Source organism: Chaetodon trifascialis, chromosome 15 (assembly GCF_039877785.1).
Source record: "Chaetodon trifascialis isolate fChaTrf1 chromosome 15, fChaTrf1.hap1, whole genome shotgun sequence".
Lineage (NCBI taxonomy): Eukaryota > Metazoa > Chordata > Actinopteri > Chaetodontiformes > Chaetodontidae > Chaetodon > Chaetodon trifascialis.
Window position 1 is genome coordinate 15,579,130 of NC_092070.1, and position 24,543 is coordinate 15,603,672.

The following is a 24,543-nucleotide window of genomic DNA, read 5'->3' on the forward strand; positions in this document are numbered from 1 at the left end:
TGGCAGCTATGCAGAGGGGACGGGGCGAGGGAGGGAAAGAAGAGGACTGAGATGAAGAAAAACTACCAGAATGGCAGGAAATCTGGCTGACTGTCCATTGACCATCCGAACCAGGTTTGACTGATGACAGGCCCAGCATACCTCCACCTGCAGACACACACACAGAAAAGGTCATTGATCATAGTTTTTTGCCTCAAAATCCAAAATGTACACCCAGCTGACAGTGCATTTTGGGACTTTATTATTGTGGAAATTCTATTCTGTTCTAAATCCTGCAATTAAAATCTTATATAATCTTATGCTATTTTAAGAGACATATCTTGTCAGATCAAAAACACGCAAGACATTTCACCTCGATCTTTTGCAGTGAGAGACGAGCACAAACCGAGCTGAAGCTGAACACAGTGGATCCCTCTGTCTACATGATGCAAACTTTAATGCTGACCACACTTTCATAGCCTTACCAGCCTGCTCAGTGTTGAAGGCCACCAGCTTGGAGCTGGCTTTGACGTGGTTCCCCTGGCTGGAGAAGGAACCGGCTCGGACATTGTTGATCCATCCCTGGATTTACAGACACAAAGGGTGAGGGATAAAAATGGATGAAACAAGAGTGTGCACAGATAATCGGGGTCAGACAGCAAAATAAAAAATGTTTCATTAGACCACCGAGCTGTGAAACTTGACATGTCCACACAAGAGTGAAGCTACACTGAAGAATCCCAATGGAGAAATAACAAGAAGCCCACATGGCCAAGTTGAACTAAACTAAACTGAACTAAACAGGAAGGATGCAGCTGAGAGCACGCACACATTAAGTGCCTCTGAATGAGCAAAGTGTTGAGGAAGTGGAAGGGCTCCCTGCGTTGCACAGCAGAGAACTCTTAAAAACGTCTTTCACAACATTAACGAGGCAAGAGGACAGAGCGTCTGAACAACAGGCTCCAGCGGCTACCGCTGCGCTGCTCCTCCGAGCAAGAGGAGACCAAGCATGGCCGACATCTGGCCTTCAGGGGGCACTTCACAGCTGAAACAGCCCTGCCGAGAAACGATGGAATACTGCTCTGTTTGTGCACCCGTGCATTTCAAAGCACCCTTCAAAAGCATGCATCTATCACGACAGGATTACATTCTGCATGTGCGCCAGGCAGAAGGCAAGAAGGCAACAACTGTCGCTGGTGTGGCAGAGGCTCACACTGTGTGTTTGTGTTTTTCTGCATTTTACTAAGGGTTAGTTCGAGTTAGACCGAACTCCTTCTGCTGTGAATCCATCCATGATAAGAAAGTTGCTTGGCACCAAAAACTGTCTTCAGGGGGCTATGGGACACCTCAGCCACATATGAGATGATTGAATTCATTCCCAGATTACTCTCTGGAACCACGTAGAAAACTCAACCTGTTCTGGGTAATCTAGGGAGAAAATGTCCAACTCATCTTTGCTTTCTTGCCTCTTTCCACCCCTCTGCACGCCTCTCCTCTCACTTTCTGTTCCTCGCCCCATTTTCCCTCTTGCACAGTATTGGACAATACAGCTCCCGTCACATGACCTCAGCACTGGAATAGCCACAGTCACACATATGCATCGAGCTGTTGTGTGAAGGGCTACTTTAATATTCACAGCAGCAAAGCACCACCTGCTGTCTCAGATCCTGTGCAGAGATTTGAGAGATACAAAGGCCATCCACTGTTTACGTACATGCCAGGCATTTTCCTGCCTCAGTAAAAAACAAGGTAGGGGGTTACATAATCCACCTCAGCAAGGAGAGCTGCAGGCGTTGCAACTCGAAACAAATGAGAAAATGGCAGATTTGTAGGCAAGAAACTCCAGTCTCGTCCAGACATGTCGCCTCTCAGCCTAACGTTAGAGGACAGCTATCACTGACACAGAGGCATCATGACGGTAATATCACTTATCGCATTTGCCATTCAAATGCTTAACTTTTCCTTTGACTGACACAGCAAATCTGTGCAGAACGTGTGTAATACCACATGATAAATGACAAGCGATGAGAAAAGTCAGTTAGCTATACTATAATTGCATGATGATGGGCGTCACTACAATGTCCGATGTAGGCTAGCAGCCCTATGCAACCACATGGGACGCAGTTGACACTAGTATTCTATAGTTCGCATGAAAACTACTATGTCCATTCAGATTTCCGCGTAGTTCTCTCAGTACTATGCAGCCTTGCAGATGCAGGAAGTTCAACATCCCTTGCAGGCAGGCGTTCCCCAACGTACCACTTAAGTAGCACAGCTAATAAGCAATGCTAATGTTAGCTACAAAAACCGGCTCTGCCCAGACGCTCGCGAGCTACTCACATCTTTCTTGGCAATTTTCGGAGTGGTGTTTTTGAATTTGGAGGTCTTAAAGCGGTTCATGCTGCCCTCTCAAATTGACTTTCGTGCCTTCCGGGTGTCTCTGTCGAGCTGGTTGGTACTCAGCAGAGGACTCCTGCTACAGCTGACAGTTCAGGTTGGCCGCGCAGTGTCCGCTCGCTTTGTTGTACGGAGCTGGCCGATTGAGCGGAGTGTTCATTTTCAAGCACAAGCGAACGCCCCGCTCTTATTACGTGCTTACCCCGGGTCTTAAAACATGCGAATCCTTTTTTGACTTGACGCTTGTGACGCTTTTTTTGCACAATGAAACTTAGAATGTTTCAGTGAGTTAGGTCAGTTCTAATTGTTAGCTGATGTAGCCACTTGCGGTAAGTTTGCAAAAAGTGACAGCAAGATTTAAGGTAAACTTTTGCAAATCGTTTTTCCTTGAGAATGCATCATCTTGACTGAAACAGAATATCTTTGCGACCTCGGTGACGCCCACTCCGTTCTGGACATGCGCAGTGTGTTCGAAGCGGCGACTGTGGAAGGAATGATGGCGTCTTCGGCTGCTCGCTGCTCCTCACGCTGGATTACAGTCATCGTGTCCTCCGGACGTCGCAGCGCCGCCGGTGCTGTTGTCTGCGCTGGTCATGGAGGGGTCCGCAGTGTCTCTACACTGGGAGCCGAAAAGCTGTGGCGAGGAGGAAACCTGATGTGTGGTGGAGCAGGGAAAGCGTTGACATTGAGAGGGCTGTCAGGTGAGTGCTGTATTGGCCTAGGCTAGGCTAAGATAGGCTAAAGTTGAGGTTTACTAAAATGACGCAGGATTTAGACAGCTAAATTAACTGAACTTGGACTCGAGCGAGCGTGAAAGATATGATGAGCTCGTGTTGCTTTTATTCACGCACAGACAGACATGGTGTTATTAGTTTTGCTAACTTTGGTTTCATCAAGTTGAATTTGCAAGGGGTTGCTGCCAGTGTTGCATCATATTTTACGACCCATCAGATTCTGTGACATAGTGTTTGTTGACCTGAACCCGACCACATCCCAGTCCAGACATCTCTGTAACAATCCAACGGACGCTTGTTTCTAGAATCTTCTTACAGACCTGGTTCACTTAACCCGATGCTTACTGCGTTGTCCTTTACAAGTAACGTTATTTAAAGGTAGTAAAGTTAGTTTTATATTACATGGTCGACACACATTCACTCCAGAACCAGCTGGGTTTCCTTGGAGTTTACTGTTAAAGGAGGGATAGCTCTCCTCCGGGACCTCGCTCTGAAACACGGGTTTCACGTAGGGACCGTCAATAAATTAACGTTACTGTTTGATTGACGTAAAATCAGTGCTGTTGTCAATACCTTCGTGTTGATTTGCACAATTAGGTAAAATTCGAAGTTCTATTTTGATTGCTAATGACATTTATTTGTGGCATTTATTGTTCATATAGTACCAGTCAAACCTTATTGTTCAATGTTTCTTCTTTGCACATCAGTACTGAACACATGGAATTATGTGGTAAGAAATAGTGTTAAACTAAGTAAAATAATGGTCAATCAGTTAGTTGTAAAGTATTAATTATCAGTTATTTTGATAATCAGGAATAAGTTTGTATACTTTTTTTTTAAAAAAAAGAGTGAAAATTCTCAGATTGTCTGAATTTAGCCTCTGTCACAGAGGATAAATTCATTTGTTTCCAGCCTCAGACATCACCAATTAATGTGAGTAGAGCTGAGGAGACTGTGAAGGCCTTCATGGTCGAACTGCTCCAAAAAGAAACAACTGTTGAGGGAGACCAAGAGGAAGAGACCTGCTCGGGCCAGGAAACACAAGGAGTGGACACTGGACCATTGAAAACCAATAACAAATTGTAGTATTACACTGGGCAAATAGGACACAGCTGTCTTATTGGATTTTAGTGCTTCGTCTATTTTTGTGGCTTCCATGTCATGTGACACACCTGTTGGTATCTGGTCACATTGGAAAGCTCTTTTCCTTCATCATTTATGTCTTCAATTTTTCCATCATGGCCTTTTCTGAGCCTTCTATTTGTCTTTTCAGGCATTAAATCTCCCCATGCTGTCTACACACTGTCCTTTCATACAAGTGCCCCTGTGAGCAAGCAGGACTTCTACCAGATCCTTGGCGTACCTCGCACAGCAACCCAGAAAGAAATCAAGAAAGCCTACTACCAGGTGCGCTCCTGCCTGACATACATTCACAGCTTGTATTGGCTCTTAGAAAACCAATCAGTACTGTAGCTGACAGTGTGTTTGTTGTTCCGCAGATGGCCAAAAAGTATCACCCTGACACCAACAAAGATGACCCACAAGCCAAGGAAAAGTTTGCTCAGCTGGCTGAAGCTTATGAGGTTTCGTCTCAGGCTTTGTTCAATCTTTCACGACACATTTTTTTCTTCCAGTTTAAACGATTTCATCAGCATTACAAACCTCTTAAATGTTGCTCCATGTTTCTCGCAGGTTCTGAGTGATGAAGGTAAGAGGAAGCAGTACGATACGTATGGCTCGGCTGGCTTTGACGCTGGTCAGGCCGGTAGAGGCCAGCAGTACTGGACCGGACAGACCAGCCATGTGGACCCGGAGGAGCTCTTCCGCAAGATCTTTGGGGAATTCTCAGGAGGCCGTGGCTTCGGAGACTTCAACGCCATATTTGATCAACCACAGGAGGTGAGTGGGAAAGCCAAGGGGTGCCTTTGATTTATCTTTTGAGAGCTCATCTGGTCATTTTTATTGGTGTGTATTCAGACCAGCCCTGTTTTTTCCATTACAGTACATTATGGAGCTGACGTTCACTCAGGCCGCGAAGGGAGTCAACAAAGAGATATCCATTAACATAGAAGCAGCCTGTCAGCGCTGTGATGGCAAGGGCCACGAGCCAGGCACCAAAGTCCAGCACTGCCACTTCTGCAACGGCTCTGGCATGGTAAGAGCTCAGACACGCTGCCAACCTTCAAAATGTGCTTGTTTTGTATTACTGCTGCCGCACACTGTCTTCACTTTCAAAACTGCAATATTTCAGTGCTGACCGTCATCAGGCTAATGGTTTGTGACAGTGAGATGATTGATTAATGATTTTGTCAAGTCAGACAGTGTGGGAGCTTGTTTGCATTTGATCCGAGCCGCCCGCCCCGTGAAGAACACGTGCAAAGTGTTCTTTTGCTCTGTCGTGTTACGAAGCACACGTGTCGTCCCCTTTGCAGGAGACCGTCAACACAGGCCCGTTTGTGATGCGCTCCACGTGTCGTCACTGTGGTGGCAAAGGCACGGTCATCTCGAACCCCTGTCACTCCTGCCGTGGGAGGGGACAGACCAAGCAGAAGAAGGTCGTGATGGTTCCTGTGCCTGCAGGTCAGTCTCACTAGTCCGTTCTCATTGTCTTACTATAAATACCTCAAGGAAGCCGTAGTCAACAGCACCTACTATCTGCTGTGAGGTAAAATTAGGCTGAGCATGCTTCTGTCCACTTTTAAAGCCTACGAGGAGCGAGGGTTTCGTACTCCAGAGATTTTTACACTTAAGTCTAATGCAGATCCTGTTTTTGATCTCAGGAGTGGAGGATGGTCAGACAGTCAGAATGCCAGTTGGTAAGAAGGAGATCTTCATCACATTTAGGGTGAGTATCTATCTGTCTATCTATCAGTACACCTCACAGCTGCTGTAATAGGACTGTCTTCCATAATGTGGGTGTGGGGACCGCTAAGAGGCATTGAGCTGTCTGGGTCCAGACAACCTGTGGTATACTGCCTTTTGACAGTTTGATTCTGTGTGTGATCGAATGCAATGTGTTCTGGTTTTGCTGTCCAGGTCCAAAAAAGTCCCGTGTTCAGGAGGGACGGTGCAGACATCCACTCTGACCTTTTTGTCTCTGTGGCACAAGCCGTCCTGGGAGGCACAGCCAGGACGCAGGGCCTTTACGAAACACTTAACTTGACGGTAAGTAGACCCACACCTTCTCGGGCTTCTCCTCGAGTGGGTAAACATTTCACACAGAGTTTAATCAATGACTGGATTGTCCTTGTCTTCAGATCGCTGCAGGCATCCAGACAGACCAGAGGATTCGTCTGGCAGGGAAGGGAATCGCTCGAATCAGTGGCTACGGCTTCGGAGACCATTACGTCCACATCAAAATAAAAGTGCCCAAGTAAGACTCCACAGACGGGGACATGAGAGGGCCTTGTGACTGAATACAATGACTTCTTGTAGTCTAGAAGAAATGCCTTCCTAACCACAAGGATCATAGGATTTTGTTTTTATCTGTGTAGGACACTGACTGACAGACAAAGAGCTCTGCTAATGAGCTATGCTGAGGACGAGACGGAAGTGGAGGGGACTGTGAATGGTGTCACTGCCACCACCACAGGTGAGAGACAGTCTCACTGACAGCCGTCCTTATCTGCCTGTCCCTGCAGTCCTGTTGTTTTGTTTGATATATACCTGTGATCTGCTAAAATGAGGTTTTAGGAAAGGAAGTTGCATTTAGTTGCAATCATAGACTATAAATGGTGGATGGGTCTGAAAAGTGAAGCTAGTGTTGTGCCTCAAACCTGCATTCTTTCTAATGGCCAGCAGGGGGCCACCTGTTTTCTGATCTTGTAATCTTACCATATTTATTGCCATATTGCCCAGCCCCACTTCAAAACGGCAGTCTACGAATCAGTGCATGGCGTCATGGTGGCTCTGTCCACTATTCATTGTTCAGTCTACGGTCAGAGGCTGGCTTATGCAGTGTTAACCTCTGTCCAGGTGGGGGCAGCAGTGGTAAGCTGTCAGGGGCAGGGCAAAGCAGGAGTTTACCAAGAGTACATTTGACAGCCTTTTTCTTTCTTAAAGGGAAAAGGTCATCCTGGAACTGAGAAGCTTCATCTAGAGATCAGAGGGGCAGAAGGGAGGGACGGCACGACGCAAGACCAGCCACATCATGAGGGGACGGGAGGCTGAGGAGTGATGGAGGAGGCCCACAAAGGTTCTGGATGGGTCAGTGCTGACCCACCTACCCAGCCCTGCAGTGAACAAAGAGGACCACCTGCTCTGTTCCTCTGCCAAAGTGAATCCACACACAAGAGGATGTTCCAGTGCGCCAATCACCTCTCGGTCGAATGTCCATCAAGTAAGACGGCGATAATGGAGGCAGATAACAGTGAAAAGTTTAATTTCGAATTAAATTGGCCGACTGTTATTGATCCTTTTATCCTGTATGCTTCGGTTGTGTCAGGCCTAACGGGTTGAACATCACCAGTTGAACTACATGGTTACCTTTAAGTGTTGGACAGTGTAAATATGTGTCTGCAGTGGACGCTCTGTCTCCTATCTCTGATTGAGGACTAAACTGCGGAAAGTAAAGTTTGGCTTGGGCTTTCCTGAACTGTGAACACCAGTCATTGGACTCTGTCCCTGTTTTAACCCTTTGCATTATGAAGTCACCTGGAGATCTGCACCTTCATTACATTTGTACATAGTTGTGGATCATACAGTGGAGTTAATGTCGCATAGAAGAGATATACTGTACATCTAAAATAAAGCATAAACGTGTTGGGAAAAGCCTGTTTTATATAAATCATTAAAGAAATACCACTCAGAATGTCTTGACTCCAACTAGACATTGATGCATTAATACACATTTTGTTCACCCTAATTTAGATACAATGTCCAAAAACCACCTGATGTCTCGATAGCATTGAATACTTCAGGTCATTTTTAGGTTAAAATACATCTATTCTTATAGTTTTCATTGTGATGTTCTGTAGACATAATTTCTACAATATTTCAGCCCTGAGACTACTGTGGGACCCTTCGTATGTAGAGCTGTTTTGTGCTAAATGCTTACTTTAGCATGCTAACTTGCTCACAGTGGCAGTGCTAATGTTGCGCTAGCAGGTATGATCATTATCAGTTTAGCATGTAAACGACTTAACATTTGCCAATTAGGACAAAACCAAAAGTACAATTATGGCTGATGGGAATTTTTATGAGTTATTTGGTCATTAAAGTGTCAAATAAATTGAAGTTTCAATGTGATGAGGGCACAAGATGAAAGTAAAGGGATCACAAGGTTATTACAGTTCATCCAGAGGGGAACATGAATGTCTGCACCAAACTTTATGGCAACCCATTCAATATTTATTGAGATGGTGGTGTTAGAGATAGTCTGAGGCTCACAAAAGTTGTTCGGAGCATGAATGTCAGTATAAAAATTTCATGCCATCATATCTAATACTTGAGATATTTCAGTCTGGACCAAAGTGGCGGACAGACTGATCAACACAGCTAGCAGGGTTAATGAAAATGTGACTGTAAATCAAATTGCTATGGTTATTAATAAGGGTGATGTAGCCTTGGCAAGTGTTATAGTCCCTCTGCTAATGGGTTTGAACTAATAAAAGTATGCATTAAAGATAATGCTCTATTTAAATTTTTGTCGTGATTAAAAACACCAGTCCAAATGGATCACTTTTATTTCTTCATGAGCAGGAAAACAGAATCCATGTCATTATACATACATACTCCTGGATTTTCACTCTCATACAATGACAGTGTTTCTAGTCAGTCAATAATAAAGCTTTGTTCAGTTAAATACACACAGGTATTAAGAGCAGAGTTAAAGAAGAGAATTCAAAGACAACATGAATTAGTCATGCATCCCACTCTGATACAAGGTTTTAATGGATAACCAAAACTACCTGAACTCCTCAGATTCAAGTATACATCCCTTCATTACGTCCAAACTACTGTAGCATTCTGACACCTCAAACTAGCATCAAAAACATGAAATAACATCTGGACACTGAACTGCAGGAGTATATTAGGGCAGTCTCTGTATTAGTCCTCCATACGCAGTGCATTGTATTGCCATCTGACTGCAACATGAACCTGAGACTCTCAGACACAAAACAAATCATCGCTTTCGTCATGATGTCGTGTCACGAAACAGCTGTACGACAGAGCTGCTATCCTGAATGAGTTTTGCGTGTGGAGGAATACTGCACATCCACTTATGTGTGAATGTGTTGTGCAAATATAAACAGCACAGGAACCCGGTAGCTGTTGTCAGCAGGTTTCCTTTGGTACTCTGTGTCCAACAAATCCGAGCGAAGGACAAAAAACACAACTGCTTGGAAAGATTAAGCAAAGTGGACAAAATGTAATTACTATGTCAGGATCAATATTAAACTTCAATCGCAGAACAGTGCAATTCCACTGCATACAGTACACGATGGCACAAAATATTCCTTCTTAGGTATGGTTGAAAAATAAAAAATTATGCACCACTGGGAAAGGTTTTCCCACAGTAAAGCATGGACAGCATGAGAGTTTAGTGATGATGCACGCTTGTATATCCATAGTAAATGGATACATAAACAAGAGCTGAGCTGCTGAAGGACCTACCTCTAAGTACCTAACCTGAAGTACTTCATAATAAACCATAATACTCATTTCTCATTTATTATTATAAAAAGACCATTTCCTCGTCAAACAGCTCACCTCTGATAACATCTTTGTCCTAATATAGGCTCCTGTGGCAGGTAAAACTGAATCAGCAGTGACTCATTCATCTTGGATTATTCAGCAATGCATTTAAATTGACAACAGGCAGTTTGTTTTTGTTTGTTTTTTTTTCAGAAATACAAGATGCTCTATCGCATCATTCAGAAACAGAGAACTATTACATCTGAACATGCATCAGTAGAGATTCATATATTCTGTATATCACTATATTCACTAGTATCTGAAAGATGTTTATTAATCATACACTTGTCAAAGTGTAGGTGTGCTATATTTTGACGGGACAAAGAAAAAAGCTTTGACTCCTATCACCTGTCTCACACTGTCTCACCTTTTAGAAGCATTTGAGGTCATGCTTTAATCATGAAATGTGACAATGGATTTAAAAAAACGACATAACTGTTTTCACATTATGTTTGACGCTGCAATCAATGTGTGGAAGAAAAATACAGTATATGGAGACATTTTACAAGTTTACAGTTCGCAAATAAACCGTCTCTGGTCAAATTAAGATCTCTGAATACAAACACGCAAAAAGGCCTCATTAAAAACCAACACAGCAGTCTGCCCAGCAAAAACCTACTGTGCTAGGATACTCATGCATAACGTGCATAGTATGTTTTAGCTCACCGTGACTTCATTTTGATAATCCATTCATCATTAATAATTATCACTGTATAACCTTTTGGAGTTTATACATGGGAATCCTCTACTTTCCCAACCTCTGTCAATCTGGCAGTTTCACTTCACATCAAATTAGCCGTTCACCGTGTGTCCTTCCATGACAAAATCAGCAAACGGCTACAGAAAGTCTTGACATACTACCAAACACACTGGAACATGGACACAGGATGGAGGGATGTGTAAAGGAGGTAGAAAAATAAAAAGGCAGGGGGAGAAAATCTAATGAGGTGTAGCTTGACGGATGGATGATACTGATGTCCTGATGGTCCTATAGATCATTTCACTGGAATTCCATTGATAAGAAACAGATCCAAGCTTATTTCCAGTCGGCGAACCTTATTAGCTGACATGAAGCATGAAATAAACTTGGAGCTATTTAGAATGCTTGTATCAAACTATGAAATGATCCATAGCTTGAGGGAATTTTTTTCCTTACTGTCCTTCCTTCTACGCTTCTCTCCCCTCTCTCTCACAGCAGCAGAGTGGCAGGGTGACGGCAGGATCACATCAGATACCAGGCAGCCAATCCAGCCAGAGCAGCAAACCAAGTAGCAAACAGGACCTGTCCTGTTGGGTGTCGCAGTACGGCCATGGCGAGCTGACAGGCGTATGCCATTCCACCCGACGCCGCTGTGCCGCACAGGGAGCATGAAAAAGAGGAAACAAACTTACATTCTCACCATGACTTTATTTAAAGAGTTTCATGTTATTTCTATATTATATACAGTAGCACAATGCTTAAAGAGAGCAGTATAAAAGCATACCCATTTTGGTGGCATAGTAGGGACACTTGCTGATGTCTCCACCCATTGCTCCATGGACGGGCACGCCAGCATCTAAAACATCCTCCTGGATGGTTTTACCAATCTCTTCCAACTCCTCGAACACCTGCCAGCACAAACATGGAGTATGTAAGGTTACCAAGCTTGTGGCGTACTCTATATTCCAGAGACCGTTCAACAACCAGACTGTTTTGGATTTTCTGAATTTCTGTTTGGGCTTATCCAGCAAACACCTGAAAAATCATAATCAATAAAACAGTCCTGATACAGACTGTATAACACTGCCCACAAGGGTAATAGATCCCCCTAAATCCTACAGATTGCAGTTTTAATGGAAAATCTGACATAGAAGTCTCAATAAAAACCCATTTCAAATGTCACTTGATCAGAATAACCTCAGATGATGACAGTGCCATCAGTAATAAATACCTTCAATCGGTCTAAAAAAATTCATTAAATGTTCAAAATGGACACAAAAAGCAGAAATGATGCTTCACCACCACCACCACCACCACCAACAGGGAACAGATTCTTCTCTCTACCTCTGGTCCCTCTCCCTGGCCTCTTACCTCCATGTTGAACTGGAAGGCCTTGACAGCCTCATCAACCAGCTTTTTCTTTATTTCCATGTCCAGTTCCAGCTCGTTCATGCGACTGCGGTACAGCTGCTTGAATGATTTGGCACTATGGATGGCATCAAACTGATAGAATTCCAGGCCCTCCCCTGTGGGCGGCAGCTTCATGGCTCTCTGCGCCACCTTCTTCAGCACCTGGCCCCCGGACAGGTCCCCCATGTAGCGGGTATAGGCGTGGGCCACCAGCAGCACTGGGTCCTCCTGCCCTACTTGATGAATACGGTCCACATAGCCTTGGGTGGCCTGGGAGCAGCTGACTTTGCTCTGCCAGTCAGGACCGTAAAAGTACTCAAGGTCACGGGCCAGAGCTTCGTGGCGGTGCAGCTCTGCAGGAAAATATAGAGGGGCAATGTGGGGGTGGTCTTTGTTCCTTTCAATCTCCTCCTCCATGGCTGTATAAGTATAGTAGAGTGCCACAGCACCAAGCTGGGGAAGCAAGAAGGAAAAGTTAGTAGGTAATTGTTTGTCTCCTCTTTCCATTTGTCTTTGCTTCTTTTTTTCCACACACTTATTACATATGTTTACTCATCTCGTTTGTTTACTAAAGCACTCTATAACATTAAAATGTGAAAGTTTCCCCCTGACTTTTTTCAGGCTAACCTTGAAGAGCTCTTTGCGGATGCGTCCCCTGAGGAAATCTTTCACAAACGGGGTGTTCTCAGCCTTCTCGTGAACCTCCTTGGTCCCTGCTGCCAGCATCTCAGACAGATCTTCTGGGCTGGGAAAAGAAAAAAGAAAAATTGGAGGTACAGTATAATGTTGATGAAGATGATGATTGTCACAATACTGGTGGGAGATTTACCTGAGGGCATCTTCTTTTTCCTCATAAACAGGACTTGCTCCATTGGACACATTTGCTGATGTCTCCATTTTCTCTGCTGACATTAGTGCTGTGTTCCTGTCTGCCAGTTACTTCACCCTAAAATCAGTGAAAGACCTCAGATTAACATTATATTTCTATTTACATTTAAATAGCGTCAGGCAAATGATAAGTTTCATCATACTGCACATGTTTCTGAATCTTGAAAAAAAAAGTTTGAAGTTTAAATATAATGCTTACAGTTTTGATCAAGGCATTTACAATAGTAACTTGTGTCAGATTGCATGTTGTGTCCTAACAATGACCTACACACATTGCTGCTACACTCAACCAACATTACACAACCACTTTTTTAGTCTAAACAACAGACAACAACAACAACAACAGGCTGCAGTGTTCCCTGTGGTTCTGGAGGTCTGTACAGCTGCACATGTGTTGTACTCCAAAACAATAACAACACAACACAACACAACACAACACAACACAGGGGCAACATAAACTATTCATTCCCTGAAGAAGTACATGTTATGCAGAGTCAGAGAGAAAGGACACCCAGCATAATGTAGACCAAACACAATCACACTAAATTCTCTATTACTCTGATCAGGTCCATACTCAGCAAATTGAGGCAGTTACCAATATTACACGTATTTAGCTGCATAATTATCCTTTAAAATTCCCTTTGGATGTTAAGGTAATCCAGTGCCTCTAGCCACAAATAACATTTAAACAAGAAATGTACATTCAATGGCAGTATGTATTAATCCTTACCCAAGAGGCAGCACAGGTCTGTTGTCCCTGAGATGACGGTCAAAGGAAAGACACCTTCTCTCAGTTAATTCTGCTGCTTTCAGACTTTGACCTTATATACTCTGAGAGGGAGACAGGGCAATGTCAGAGTGAGAGCTAATACAGCCAGACAGGGGCTGGCTTGATTTACATGGCAATGACTGCCTTCAAGGCTTGAACTACATGAACACAACCAGACAAAAAGCAGCTCACACATCACGAAAACAGGCCTTCTGGCGTTTACCAGAAGTCTCAAAGAATAACTAGTGGATGCAGCTAGCTAGTCTCTGAGACGAGTTAAAGTGATTTAATTCAGTTGAGTTCCTCACTGTAATCAGAAATCCACCTTTTATAGAGATACAAATGAACGTATTGCTTGCTATGCCTGACTGTGCGTCGTATTACTCGCTAGGAGCATAATTTTGTCAGCAACAGCTAACTTTACTAGATGACGCTAGCTAAATTGGCTAACAGCTAGCTAGCATTTCAACAAGCTAACAAACTTAAGACTGGACGAGCAGCGTTACATTACATTGCAGGGTGAACGAGTTTATACACCCATTTAACTTATATTATCAGGTTAGAAGGCTTTGGTATCACACTGACATTACAAACCTTCACCCCACCACTGTACAGAGGAGTCCAGTTTACTCCAAGTGAGCCTGGAGACGACACTGCTCGTCAAACTCCGCCTCCACCCGGCTGCTCGCAGTCACGTGCTCCCACACAGGAAATGCGAGAACGCAGACTGGTAAAGTTGTAGTTTTCCCTGCTGCTACTGCTAAGACTAGGACTACAAACACTGCCACTACTTCTAACAATAGGAATTATATCAATTGCTATTACTGCCATAAAGTCGTGGAGTTAAAGAACATGGATTTCTTGTGCAAAATCCACATGGTAGTGACAACCAAGTGTGCAGTGCAAGTTTGCAGGTAATATCATATTAGTGTGCTGTTATATTTTACTGACAATATTGCATCATGTCACACATCACAAAGAGCACATCAGCAGGATAGAAAAGAATAACCACCAGATGGCATTCCAACCAAGCAAATACCATGATTCACAGGTTACTGTTTCATAGTGTGAATATATATAATATTGTTGCTAATCTTGTATTTTAAGTGATTCTGAAAGTGCACCAAATGTGTAATATTACTTAATTGTGTTTGCTTGTTTTATGCAGGATCTGTTTCTGTTTATTCCCAACAAAACTGATCCATCGTTCCTGAAAGCGAATTCATATTTTATTGTCTTTTAAATTGATAATACTGCGTAATTGTTGCAAGTGATTACTCAAATCTGAAAATCGGAAATTAAGTATCCCTAATTTCTCCCCCATGTTATGTCTTGATCTTTGTTATAAAACAATTTACCATTTGGCAACACACTGTGTTGCTCTCTTAGGACACACTGAACTAATTACAAAGTCAAAGTTCTTACATAACCATGTCAATTTCATCATACAATTATCTGTTATGACAGTGTCTATTGCAGTGTTGTTAAATCAGTTCTTATTTGGTGGAGTGTCAGTATAAAGTGAACCTTGGTCACAAGGTTTAAACCAACACTTTGTATTTTCTACATTGTTCATTTTCCATTGCTTTCAAAATTAAATCGAATCATTTGGCAGAAGCAAAGACCAAGAAAAAGACAAGATAAAGCCTTAAGATTGATGTATTAAAGTCCTCGGAACTGTAGAGTTAAGCTGAGGCATCTGGATCCACAACAAATCTCATTAAAAGTAAAAATGAATAAATACATTGAATGCATGAAATTTGGAGAGCTGAAATGAGGTAGAGCTGGGCCAGGGCACATAATTGTAATGGATAGTCTACTATCTTCACAGAGTGTACTGTGAACACAGTGGACAGAGCGCGCTGTGTAATTACAATGAGTGCTTCCAGATTAACAGGTGTTTGTCCTAAGAAGGTCCTGAACACGATCATCCCGAATCTTCCTGGTCTTTCCACAGTTAAACCCTAACATGTTGGTCTGGGACAAACAAAACAAGTTCATCTTGTTTACAACCTACTGTTGGGTGTTCTGCCAATTACAGGTCATAGTTTAGCAATGTTTTTGCAGGTGTTTTGTGTACATATGATTCATGCATGCTGTTCATGAATTATGTACAAGGTGTTTGTGTCCCTGTGCAGATTGTGTCCAATTGATTTGTTAATTGTATGCAGCCTGCATGTAGGTCGTGTGTGTGTGTGTGTGTGTGTGTGTGTGTGTGTGTGTGTGTGTGTGTGTGTGTGTGTGTGTGTGTGTGTGTGTGTGCGTGCGTGCGTGTGTGTAAACATGCCTGTGTGTACGTGCATATGGGGAAGAGAAGCTGTATGTGTGTGAATGTCAGAGCCTGATATTAGTCTGGCAACCGGTTGGAGTGTCAGATGCTTGGTTGACGGGGCAGCTGAGTGCCCCCCCCACCCCCCCACCCCCGCACCCCTCCTGCTGTTGAACCACAGGAGGCTGGTGGGGGGGAAAGATGAGCTAACAAGATGATTCACTTCCCTCCAACGGTGCCAGCAAGCTGTTGCCATTACATTAACTTGCTTTAAGCAGTGCCTTCATGCCACTGATGCAGTTCAAAAAGAGAGGAGGGGTCTTTCGTCTTTAAACTCCAAAGCGGGGGGGATTGGCAATATATCCTCTTCGATGTTATTTTGTCCATTTGACAAGCATGTTTCTTTGGCTCTGTTCTGCTGCCATATTGTTTTGTTTATCACTCAGTTCTGCCGAGGACCCCATATGTGACTGCTTGGACGAATTTCAAATCCTGCACAGAAACAATCACACAAACAATTCAGGTCCATTTCACCGTTTCATCTGGGGCTTTAGATCACATCATGGCAAAAAAGAAACGTTTGCATGAGGATGGAACCATCAGAACAGCACAGAAACCAAGATATTGAAAGAAGATGAGAACACAGAAAAACACAAAGAGCCTGAAGACAAATGAAACACCACAATATCTGTTTTACTACACATGACCATGGGTTAAAGAGAAAAGACAAAGTAAAATAGACCAATGCTGCGTCGCATTGCAGCAACTGCTGGAATGCAGCATGGTTTAGGTTATTAGTTCCACCTGTGCTTTTCTTAATAGTCAGCATGTCTCCTGTGAAAAAGGTCTGATTCATTTGGGATCAATAAAGAAAATCTTTCTAACTGCCATTCCTGGATGTGTCATTTGCTATGTATATTCAAGTCAACATTGTAATATTGTATCAGGCATTCTCTTTATGCTTATTTACTTCCTATCTGACAGGGTGGTGCCAGGTTTGAACATACATCAAACAAACTATATAGTAGCTCTTTGCAGTATGACATTAATTATGGCTTTGTTCCATTTTGACTTACCAGTAAGCCAGCATGCACATTACCAGGGATCTGGCACAGAGGAAACACAATGCAGTGCCCTCCAGGTTTTCCTTCCAGGGGAGAAAATGTGATGCACTATACTAATGGGTGCCGTCCCTGTTGAGAAAAGAAATGAAGTGCATATAAGCTGTCTTTCATGCTAGAAAAGACATTCAACTCTATGTGCCTAGAAATTGTTAAATAGTTGATGCCTGGGTTTGTTTCATTATAAATGCATCAGAATTTTCTGTGCACTAATGCGCTGCATGCAGCTGATGCCATTTTTATTTTTTCCACCCCTGCCCTTCAGACAGCCTGAGTCAGCCCCTGTACTGAATGGCAGATGAACTGATGTGCACAACATGCTGGCTGCTGGCCTTTCTTCTGTGTATGAATTGCTTTCCCTGAGTGTTTAGGCTTTGTTGAATAATAAGCAATGTTACATAAATCAGCAAATCAACAACAAATTACCCCAGAGTCAGTCATATCCTTTATCCGTTTCCACTCCTTCACAAAAATTGTAATGACTGTCACTGACAGGGAAGCAATTGTACGAAACTTTGATGCAAATGGGTCACTTGGGAACATAATTGGCCGATACAATTTAATGAATGTTGTTAGCACATTAATAAACCGTACTCCTTAGAGTTATTTGCAAATGGTAATTCACCTCTTGTGAGGCAAGTGCGCCAGCAGGACCTGATTAATAAAAGTGATGGCAGTGTCTTCATATTGACTTCTCTTTTTTTCATCCTTAAGTGCCCCCGGATTTGACAAATCATACAGCCTAAAATATAGATACGGCACTAACACGAAAACTATGGTAAAGACTGGGGTTTTCACTGTAGCCGTCTTGTGGCAACACGTTGACGCAGTGTCCCTGGTAACTATGTCACTTCTCGCGAGAAGTGACAACGTGGCTTAGAAGTCAGCTCCAAAGTTCTTCGTAGTGTTTAGCTAAATAACTTGTAAAAACTACCGTATTTATTTGATGACATATGTTAAACGAGAAACGGGTGTCACGATGATACCCTCTTGAGCATCCGCACATTGCTTCGCGGGGACTTGTTTCAGCAAGAAAGGAGAAACGTGACTTCCGCATCCGTTAAGTTCGATTTCGCGGGTCAGCACGTAACAGCTTGCGTTAAATTGTTTTTATGGAAAGATGTTAAACAACGAGGTATTCGGCGTAATCGTGACAGATTGCTATTTTCTCTAAAATTATGTTAAGTAAGTAAGCAGTTGTTTCACCGTTTTCTGCGTCCGGAGCATTGAACTCACTCCTGTGCGACATCCAGACACAGTTTAACCATGTCCCTGCTGTCCTCGGTTGAGCAAGTTATCAAGTCATACAAAGCGGAACAAGCCAAGATTAATGACAGTATTCAATACTACAGAGAAATACTACAGACCTTGTAAGTACTGTACATGTGTGTCATTACCCATACGGATTTTCACAGTGTCACATCTGTCGCATATTTACTGGAAATAAACTAATTGTAACTCGGTTTAAAACTACAAAACAATGATTTATATGCTGTTAGTACATAAGTTAAAATATATGCGCATGCAAAATACATAATAGATGCAGATGTTTGATCTTATGTTGTCGTAGTTCCAGATTGTGTCTCATGTATTTTACCTCTCGTGTAATGTGGGGTTACAGTTCTGTGAAATGCTCACTTATGTCACAGAGATCCGAAATAGGGATGAATTTGTGAATTCCTTTAGAAATAATTAAGTTTAGCCAGCGCATATGAAGGCTTGTGGTCATATAAGAGAGGTATATGCGGCCTCGTGCACTCATCTGGCGCTGTGGCTTAGTTGGTTAAAGCGCCTGTCTAGTAAACAGGAGATCCTGGGTTCGAATCCCAGCAGTGCCTTTTCTTGCAAACGTTGATATCGCTTCCCCCACACAGGGACAGACGCTTGCACATGTACGAGATGTACTGAGACAGCTCCGTGGTTAACTGTAACTCTACAGATAAATTGGCAGCCCATAAATTATTGGTTGATATGTGTGTAGATCATGTGACTGTCTTAACACATTACAAATTGTACATAATTTTGCATAGTCATTTGCACCGGAGAGTAATTATTTTCCAACTTAACAATGTTGGTCATGGTTCTTTATTTACTGAATTTATTTTACTTATTTTACTTTATTTAAAAAAATCTTTGTTTATATTACATGTCTATGTCAAAAAATGAGTTTTGGTTGATATATTGTTACATAAGATTTTCAATCTGATTCTGATTCTAAAGATTGACTCTCACTTGGTATCTGATAAACTGTTTGTATTTATAGTAACGTTTAAAATTTATGAACATACATTCTCACAGAACTGCAAGTTTCACACATAATTATGACTTGAAATTTGCTTCTCAACACCAAAAAGGCAGCTTTTTTCACTTAGTGCAGCACTTAGGTTGTGCAAATGTTATGTATTATTATATATTATTCTTTCCTAACTTTTCTTAATTGTGCGCCCTGTGGTTAATTTGAGTGTGTAGTCACATGAAGTCTTTTCCCACAGAGCACCACAACCAAACACTGACTTTGAGAAGTCGGACTCCACTGATGATGCTGCTACAGGTAATATAATAATAACAACAACAACAACAACAATAATAATAATAACAACAGTCTTTTTTATTCCAGTGTATTTTTACTCACCATGTGTAAAAGACCCCACATGAAACATATGTGTGGTTGTGTGTAATGTTATGACCGTTCCTCATTTAGTCACGCTTCTCTCTTTCAGGCTTCTTGGGTCCTTTTTTATCGTAGTATTGAATGTTGTAAATGAAGTGGGAGTGCTCTGACATGCTTATGTGTGAACTACTCTGCTGCCATTCTGGCGTCCCTTGTAAAAGAGATCATGTATCTAAAGAGACTGCGAGGTTAAATAAAGGTTAAATAGCAAAATAATTAAACTGTAACCACATGTTTGACACAGATACCTCACCAGCGGAGAAAGAAGATATAGAATTGCTTGAGCGAGCCCTGGAAAAAGCCCTCTGGGTCCGCACTGGTGCAGCGCCTTCTAAAAAAGACTCAAACAAACGATCTGCACCGCAAAAGGAACCAGGCGCTACAGGTGTCTCATCCAAACAGGGAGTGCAGGCATCCGTGGCTTCTACAGGAATTCAGACCACCACCAGATCAACATCTAAATCTTCCAGTACTGGGAGAAATGAGCACAAAGGGCCTGTTGCGTCAGTATCCTCCACAAAATCATCTGCTCGCTACCATCCTGGACAGTGCAAAACCACAATCAGCGGAAACATAATCCGAAACTGCCCTGCCTCGTCGGCTGGGACTGTGCTTCACCAGACAGCGAGGAAAGCACAGCAGGCTGTCTCAGCGTCTGGCTCTCTTGATCCGGGTCAGTTACACGCCGCAAACTTCCACTCTAAAAACAAGACTATCAGAAGCAGCGTGTTGAGTGGCAATGACCTTGGCAAAGCTGCAGCGATCTCCATGCCTTCTTCAAATAACGCCGCGCCTGCTTCACATACAGAAGAGTCTGGAGCTCACAGTTTACCGCAACAGAAAGGGTATGTTTGTACACGACTGGTCAATGAATATAATCACACACACTTTTCTTTGCTGTTGTAATCATTATGTTTGCCTTTGCTTCTTTGCAGGGCTGCCTCTGATCAGGTAGCAAAATGGAAATCGCTGAGGAGAAAGCGAGACAGGTGGCCAAAATCAGTTCAACTCAAATTTTCCAACGCATTCCACAGTTTCTTTCTGGACACTGAGGTTTCTGGGCATTTGTCTGTGTTATGTTCAGGTTGTGGGATGAGGTCGTTGCTCTGCAGAGGAAACCTGAGCCTGGGAGGAGTCACTTCATGGAGAGAATGAGAGCTACGGTATCCTTCCTTTTTCAAAGTGGGCCGGGAAGCCTCATACAAGTTTTCCATGCTTCCATGTGTAATGTTGAGTTGGGAAATATACTCTAGTGTTGCAGCATAGATTTCCAATCAGAGCCTGAGTTTCTGATCAAATTCGATTAGCACGCATTGATTCCTCGAAGCGGTCTGATACCCAGCGCGTCACGCTTGACCTCATCTCTCTGACACCTCTAGTTCCCTAAGGATTGGCCGAGTGGCAGCCCAGACCAGACCAGGGCTCTGGTGGACAGACTGAGTCAACGAGGCCGTGACCTCATCCAGCAGTGCGAGACAAAAGAGCTGCAGGCCAAACAGACTCCAGAAGCGGCCGCAGAGCTGGGTAAAAGACAGAATTGCACATGCCAACACAGAAAATTAGCAAGTGGCAGAACTGGAGAAATTTAGAGATTGATGACACAAGTGTGTGGGTGAGCAAATGATAATTTGAGGAGAAACTGCACAGGGAGTTGGCAGGAAGTGACTTCCCAAGATCTATTTAGACTCGTATATCAGCGTTGAGCTTCTCCTCTGCCAATCAAAATTCTCATCTTATAAAGAGACATTTTCTCATATGAACTACAGACAGAATCCAGAGACATGTCCAGACTTTGTCCAGAGTTGTCCTTTCACACATGTGGCACACAACAAGATTGCAGGTGTCACATTCTCACCTAGTGGAAATACTCCGTTTGGTTTAGACGAGGGGTGTCGCTTGGGTAGAGCGCGCAGGAGGAGGTAAAGAAAGAGTGATGAGAATTCTACATGTATTTGCAATGTCACCAAAGGAGTAGAAAGCAATATACAGACAAGCAGAAGAGAGTACGAAGCAGCTACACTCGGCCAGGGCTCGGTCAGACATTGCATGGACTTTGTACTGGGGAGCTGGCAGGGTAATATCTGTTTAATGTCTGGGTCTGATTCAGATTTGTGGTCTCATGTACTGCTCCTCTGGGTAATGTCTGCACAGTTTAGCAGTGAATGTTTGAAAGGGGGTCTGCTCTCTACCCTGGAATGAGCAGTGACTGCCAGCATGAGAATAATTAACACATTGCAGTGACAATAAACAACTCCACTATCTTCTGCTGTAATATTGCAGGAAAATTCTTTTTTTGTTGTTTATTTCAGGTGGTGAGACACTTGAAAGCTTGCAGATGACAGCAGCAGAGCTCCAGAAGTTTGCAGGCCAAGTGAAACAAGGTAGGGGAATAATCCCGTTTCACCACATATACCACCACATAACCCACCTCTTCAGGCCATGCCCTCCCTCCTAAGAGAATCACATCAGCCTGACTTATATGAGGGTGGTCAGGAGCAGGAAAAAATGTAATCAAGATGATTTATTCCACAGCACAGACTTGCATATAAAGAGGATGTTAGGGGGGAAATCATGACCCCTTTGACTCTGATTACTTAACTGTGTGTCAGGGTATCGCTCACGCTGTACCTACAGTATGCAGCATGGCTCATTTTCATTACCTCCAATGATGCAGTTCTAATGAAGCTGAAGATCTTCGGTTCACACCACTCAAACAGCCGTATCACCTTCAGGGAGGGAGTTTTTTTTATGCTCACCAGTTCTAGATCTGGTGCAGCACAGGTATTTCGCTAAAGCCAGAGAGAGAGGGAAGTTTCCAGTAATTTTTAACTCCCTGTTTAGCTCACACACCTCCGGTTGGTGTTGTAATTATATGCATCCAATCTAGCATCTCACATCCACAGGTGTTTTATTTCAGGGCGTTTTATTTTCCAGAGAGGGCTTTATCGTTTATTGCATTTTAACAGCATTTGAAAAATGATGGCGACGAATGTAGCGTGCTAACGAGCTAATGCAGCCTCGCCGTCTTGGCATATGGAAAATGAAAACAGAGCCGCAGTGAAACCTCAGTGCCAGATCAGTACTTTCCTTGGCCCCCCCCGACAGATCCCCCTCCCTGTGACGGTGGGGTTTTAAAGCTGTCTATCCTGACGTGGCTAGGCAAGGGCCTAGCTATTTAAAGCTGAGACAGCAGAGCAGAAAAACGTTTTAGGGTACGGTTGCTCACGCTCACGCTCTAAAAATAACCGTATTTTCCGTCAGAGTGGGAAGTATGGGATCGATGGAGGCCAGAGGGAGGTTGTCTTTGCCCCACTGGGGCAAATGGTGTGTGGGGAGATGGGATGATCGCACCCCTACCCCCGACCATAACCTGTACCACAGAGGCAGAGCTCCGAGAGCTGCAGAAGCTGAGGATGAGGGTGGCAATGCTGGAGCAGGAGATTTACCTTGAGCAGGTAAAGGTGGCACCCTTTAAGCACCAGATAAAATGACTAACTGTGTGTTCTACTAATAAATAATGTGCTGACAGTCTCTCCTTCTACTTTTCAGGCTCTGTTTGATGCTCTGTCCCCACACCTTTCATCTATAGTAGCTGGGCCCGGACGTCCCAACGCCAGTATGCTGAGAGACGTGTACTCTCTTCTGTGTGAAGGAGGACAGCGTTTCCCTGCTGTGGTCCTGGACTCTGAGCCAGACTGACTGCAGAGCATATTACACTGATTTACCAGTTTATAAAGCATTTGGTGTCTGATGCCATGTAAGAACTTAGTTATATGAGTGAAAAAAACAATGATTTTTTTGTCATTTTTCTTATTTTCTGTGTTTCGGACCGTACAGTTTATCACTGTCCTTTGAAGATCATCTTTCTCCAAAAACAGCTTTGTATGTGCTAATAAAAACCTGTTTTCAGCCATTCCCAGATCATCCAGTGGGGTTTTTGAGCTGGTTTTATTTCGCTGTAGAAGTAGAAAAATGTTATAAAATCTGTAAAAGAACACTTTATGACGCCATGACTTCAGCCCTTCAGTTTTTCTCAAATACTAAAAATCACCATGACCCATCGATTTCAATGGATAGCAACGATTTACAAATGTTGACGTCAATCTGTATAACTCTATCACATTTAGTATGTGTTATCAGCATGTGGCAAATCGATTTCATAGTCTGGATATTTGTAAATCCAGCTGGGCCTCTCACAAATATTTCATTTTGAACATCTTAGGTTTTCATTTTCTAATGGTTCAGTGCTTTTTTTATATTAAAATTAGATTTGAATTAAAAATTGTGTTGTTTAATTGTGCTTTTGTACTAGAATAATGAGTAACAGAAAACCGTAACCTGCATTCAGTGATAAGGCTCCTCTAAGGCTGACTGCACCAGCAGGTGGCGCTCAGCTCACAGAAGTGACCACAGAACATACTAGCAGGTGACTCATCGCTCGTTTTATTACTTCTGTTGCATCAAAAGCTGTCAGTCATCAGTTGGATTCAGTGACTCACATGTGAAAATAAGACTAGTTTCGATGAAATACAAAGAAGTGATGGTTTGTAGTCGGTGTGCTGCCTGACTGTCGGCCTGCTGGTCTGTGGATTCGTGTGACGTGAAGGAACAATGGAGGTGTTTCATCCTATTTTAATCCCGTCTTTCAATGAAAGCAGCAGGGATGCCGTGACTTCAAGCTCATTCTCCATGTGTTCCAGTTTTGTCCTACTGTCTGGCATATCAGGGTTTGTCATGAGCTCGCACTGTGTATGATTGTGCTTGTTAGCTTTAAAATGGACCTGCAAGAAGCAAAGAAACAAGGGAACCCCCCACTCTTTACCACAGTGTTTCTCCATGTGCTGTGTTTGATTTCCATGCTGGACTTTAGGAATCTAGTATGCACTGAAGGGCTGATGCTATGTCCCCC

General features: G+C 43.1%; 4 protein-coding genes and 1 non-coding gene across 6 annotated transcripts in view; 3 read left to right on the plus strand and 2 right to left on the minus strand.

Moving 5' to 3' along the window:
* coro7 (coronin 7) overlaps positions 1-2,482 on the minus strand; it is a 105,364-nt gene extending 102,882 nt beyond the window's left edge. Inside the window, exons 1-3 of the mRNA XM_070980792.1 lie at positions 2,320-2,482; positions 465-561; positions 67-147 (exon numbers count right to left, since the gene is read on the minus strand). Coding sequence (XP_070836893.1) covers positions 67-147; positions 465-561; positions 2,320-2,379 — 238 coding nt within the window. The 5' untranslated portion in view covers positions 2,380-2,482. The remainder of the gene's footprint in view (positions 1-66; positions 148-464; positions 562-2,319) is intronic.
* On the plus strand, positions 1,690-7,920 carry dnaja3a (DnaJ heat shock protein family (Hsp40) member A3a). Of its 2 annotated transcripts, XM_070980796.1 has the most exons (12): positions 1,690-1,897; positions 2,842-3,077; positions 4,384-4,517; positions 4,610-4,693; positions 4,803-5,009; positions 5,113-5,265; positions 5,543-5,690; positions 5,891-5,955; positions 6,147-6,275; positions 6,368-6,483; positions 6,605-6,702; positions 7,173-7,920. In XM_070980796.1, exons 2-12 carry the CDS (start codon positions 2,870-2,872, stop codon positions 7,193-7,195), a joined length of 1,365 nt encoding a protein of 454 aa, XP_070836897.1. In that variant the 5' UTR covers positions 1,690-1,897; positions 2,842-2,869; the 3' UTR covers positions 7,196-7,920. The 2 variants fall into 2 exon arrangements, with proteins under 2 accessions (XP_070836897.1, XP_070836896.1); XM_070980795.1 differs by lacking the exon at positions 1,690-1,897 and having other exon boundaries at positions 2,819-3,077.
* Positions 7,921-8,777: 857 nt separating this feature from the next.
* hmox2b (heme oxygenase 2b) lies at positions 8,778-14,241 on the minus strand. Its single transcript, XM_070980800.1, has 7 exons — positions 14,168-14,241; positions 13,535-13,635; positions 12,746-12,862; positions 12,544-12,661; positions 11,878-12,369; positions 11,291-11,414; positions 8,778-11,156 (listed from the first exon to the last, which is right to left on the minus strand). The coding sequence occupies exons 3-7, from the start codon at positions 12,826-12,828 to the stop codon at positions 11,029-11,031; spliced, it is 945 nt and encodes a 314-aa protein (XP_070836901.1). The 5' UTR covers positions 12,829-12,862; positions 13,535-13,635; positions 14,168-14,241; the 3' UTR covers positions 8,778-11,028.
* Positions 14,242-17,971: 3,730 nt separating this feature from the next.
* Positions 17,972-23,911, plus strand: LOC139343701 (tubulin epsilon and delta complex protein 2). Its single transcript, XM_070981471.1, has 9 exons — positions 17,972-18,333; positions 19,456-19,514; positions 19,879-20,479; positions 20,570-20,623; positions 20,719-20,797; positions 21,014-21,158; positions 21,944-22,015; positions 22,896-23,089; positions 23,184-23,911. The coding sequence occupies exons 1-9, from the start codon at positions 18,230-18,232 to the stop codon at positions 23,331-23,333; spliced, it is 1,458 nt and encodes a 485-aa protein (XP_070837572.1). The 5' UTR covers positions 17,972-18,229; the 3' UTR covers positions 23,334-23,911.
* trnat-agu (transfer RNA threonine (anticodon AGU)) lies at positions 18,728-18,801 on the plus strand. Its single transcript has one exon. It is a non-coding gene; the product is annotated as a tRNA-Thr (tRNA).
* Positions 23,912-24,543: the final 632 nt, after the last annotated feature.